Source organism: Scomber scombrus, chromosome 22, assembly GCF_963691925.1.
Source record: "Scomber scombrus chromosome 22, fScoSco1.1, whole genome shotgun sequence".
NCBI classification, from domain to species: domain Eukaryota; kingdom Metazoa; phylum Chordata; class Actinopteri; order Scombriformes; family Scombridae; genus Scomber; species Scomber scombrus.
In genome coordinates, this window is record NC_084991.1 from 21,869,793 (window position 1) to 21,872,775 (window position 2,983).

At 37.9% G+C, this 2,983-nt stretch overlaps 1 protein-coding gene across 1 annotated transcript; it reads left to right on the plus strand.

Annotated features, from left to right (window-relative positions):
* On the plus strand, nt 1–1,741 carry LOC134004257 (E3 ubiquitin-protein ligase TRIM39-like). Its single transcript, XM_062443476.1, has 3 exons — nt 1–87; nt 213–480; nt 591–1,741. The coding sequence occupies exons 2-3, from the start codon at nt 222–224 to the stop codon at nt 1,694–1,696; spliced, it is 1,365 nt and encodes a 454-aa protein (XP_062299460.1). The 5' UTR covers nt 1–87; nt 213–221; the 3' UTR covers nt 1,697–1,741.
* Nucleotides 1,742–2,983: the final 1,242 nt, after the last annotated feature.

Sequence of the window (2,983 nt, forward strand, 5' to 3'; positions counted from 1 at the left end):
CTGCAATCAGACACCTTACACGTGAGAAGCTGCAACGTCTGTCGGAAGAAGAAAGTTGCTGTGACCTCTTCTGGACAAGTTAAACAAGTAAGATTACCTCAAGGAGACAAGGCACCATAGTAGAAATGTCATAATTCATTCTGATAACAATTTCAAACTCTGATCATCCAACCAACCAAGCTCAATATATCAGTATTCCTTAATTTTATCAGGGAACCCAGATGACAACACTTAAAGAAGACCTTTGGAACACTCTGGAGGATTTGACAGATGCACAATTCAAGCAGTTTAAGTGGTTTCTAAAGGAGAGTGACATGCCTGAAGGCTTCTCAGCTATCGCGGTGGCCCCACTGGAGAGGGCAGACAGGCAGGATACAGTGGATCTGATGGTGCAAAAGTACAACTGCCTTGGAGCTCTGGAGATTACCATAAGCGTTTTGAAGAAGATCAGCAGAAATGATCTGGTGCAGCAATTGTTAAGCACTAACTCAAGCATGAATGGTAAACTGAGGGAAGTTAAAATCAGGAATATTTTGACAGCAAAGAAGTTTCACATGCGTCTAATAAATTCCTGTTCTGCTTTTTTTCAGACCTCAAGACCACTGACTCTGTTCTTTTTAAATTTAAATATGAAAGAGAGAAGTCCATGCTGGGGAAAATGGAGACTGAAATAAAACTGATGATCCAGGAGAGACAGATGAAGATCTTGGAGGTCAAACACTCAGCAGAGCTCAGCAGTAAATCTGCACAAAAACAGATTGCAGACAGTCTGCGGGTTTTTACTGTTTTGCAGCAGTCTGTAGAGAGAAGTCTGGCCAATCTCATTGACACAATTGAGGAAAAGCAGAAAAAGACACAGAAACTGGCCGAAGGATTCATCCAAGAGCTGGAGCAGGAAATCTCTGAGCTGACTAAGAGAAGGACTAAGATGGAGAAACTCTCATGCACCAAAGACCACCTTGACTTCCTCCAAAGCCCCTTGTCCCTGAATGCTTTTCCACCCACCAAGAGCTGGACAAAAGTCAGTGTCCCTCCCCCATCATATAAGGAAAATGTGACCAGTACTGTGGATCAGCTGCAGGAAAATTTCAGCAAAGAGATGAAGAAGTTGCTCGCTGAGGCTGAGCTAATCAGGGTCCAGCAGTTTGCAGTGGATGTGACTCTAGATCCTGATACAGCAAATTCCAACCTCATCTTGTCTGATGATGGGAAACAGGTATACTGTGGTGATACTGGGGTACATCAAAACCTCCCAGACAAGCCAGAAAGATTTAAACCTGCTATCAATGTCCTGGGAAAGCATGGTTTTTCTTCAGGTAGATTTTACTTTGAGGTTCAGGTTAAAGGGAAGACTGCCTGGGATTTAGGTGTTGTCAAGGAGTCGGTCATTAGGAAGGGATCAATCTCTGCAAAGCCTGACCATGGCTACTGGACTATATGTTTAAGGAATGGAGATAAGTACAAAGCTTCTGCTGTCTCTCTTAGTGTAGCATATCAGCCAAAGAAAGTGGGCGTGTTTGTGGATTATGAGAACTGTTTAGTCTCCTTTTATGACGTAGATGCTGCAGAACATATCCACTGCTTTACTGATTGTTCCTTCAATGAGAAACTCTTCCCATTCTTCAGTCCTGGTGTCCATCATGGTGGTACAAACTCCACCCCTCTGATCATTTCTCCGGTCAATAACACTGTTTAGATTTGAGGCATCATCTTCTCAAAAAGTATTCAGAAAATTAAGAAGCATCACAACAGTAATGTAAGTGACAGTTAATAATCTGATTAATAAAAATAATTATTTAGCTGCTTTTCCACTTCAGAAAACACCTATTGGAACTTAAAGAGATATTAGGTGGTTGGTTTTATGTTGCTTTTCCATCATTTTACAACCAAGAAAGGACATTAGGACATTTCAGAGAGTTTGTAAGAATATGCAAAATCATGAAGGAAAAAAAAGGTCATCTTTAAAAAAAATTTGCAAAAATAAAAATATTATAACCATTACATTTACAATAACATTGTAATGTGTTTAAATGTTCTAATATGTTTAATACAAAGTTTGAAATTGTGTTTATGTTTGAAATGACAACTATAATCTGACCAAAACTTGTCTGTAAGGTCACAATTGAAAAAGTAATGAGTAAGTGATTGATAACTTTTCTACAACAAGTACAGTTTAATATCCACATCAGCAAAACATGAAACTAAAACATTTGTTTGGTAGTGAGAACCTGCAATTTAATTTAATGCCACTGCTGAGATTAATTCCAGAAACTTGGCTCCAAGTGGACAATGAGTACAAATTGAGTTAATAGTAGGTAAGTTCCTGTAGTGGGAAAGGCCTGAAGTCAGAAAATATACTGTGGTGTGTTTGTAGTACCAGATTATACCACTAGATGGTGCCAAGCCCTGTTTGATGTGATTGATTATACTGCAGATGTGTGTGTTGCATTGAATGTAGTATATAGCTATATGGTTGACTGGTGCTGCACAATAAAGTGACGCTGACGAAATCCCTGCCTGGTCTTTGTAGTCTCACAAACCGGCTGAGTCAAAACAAACCAAAACTGGTGTATGTGTGTGAGAGAGAGAGAGAGAGAGAGAGAGAGAGGTAATGTTTTAAATGTGTGAATTCAACTTTATTAAATAAATACAATTAATTCAATACATGGAGTATTCATGTTCATTATATTAGTTTCTGTAATTCTCTCACAGTGTTACAATAATACAAAAATAAATTAAGATTGTACAACAAATTACAAAATGTGGGGAAAGGAAAGAAAAATATAAAAACCTACAGCGTCTGCTGAACATTTGGAGTTAAGTTTTTAATAGACAAATATTTATTAAAATTTGGTATCTTTAAAAACAAGAAAAGATGGTGATATTTTAAGCCATATCATTTTATAGATAATAATGTACATGTTGTCTGATCTGATGAGAAGTTGGGATTGTTAAAAATGAGTAATATCTTTGTCAGTGTATT

Coding starts and splice junctions, on each gene's coding strand:
- LOC134004257 (XM_062443476.1), top strand. CDS start 222: ATGACAACACTTAAAGAAGACCTTTGGAACACTCTGGAGGATTTGACA. Junction 481..590: donor TCTGGTGCAGCAATTGTTAA/GCACTAACTCAA, acceptor GCTTTTTTTCAG/ACCTCAAGACCACTGACTCT.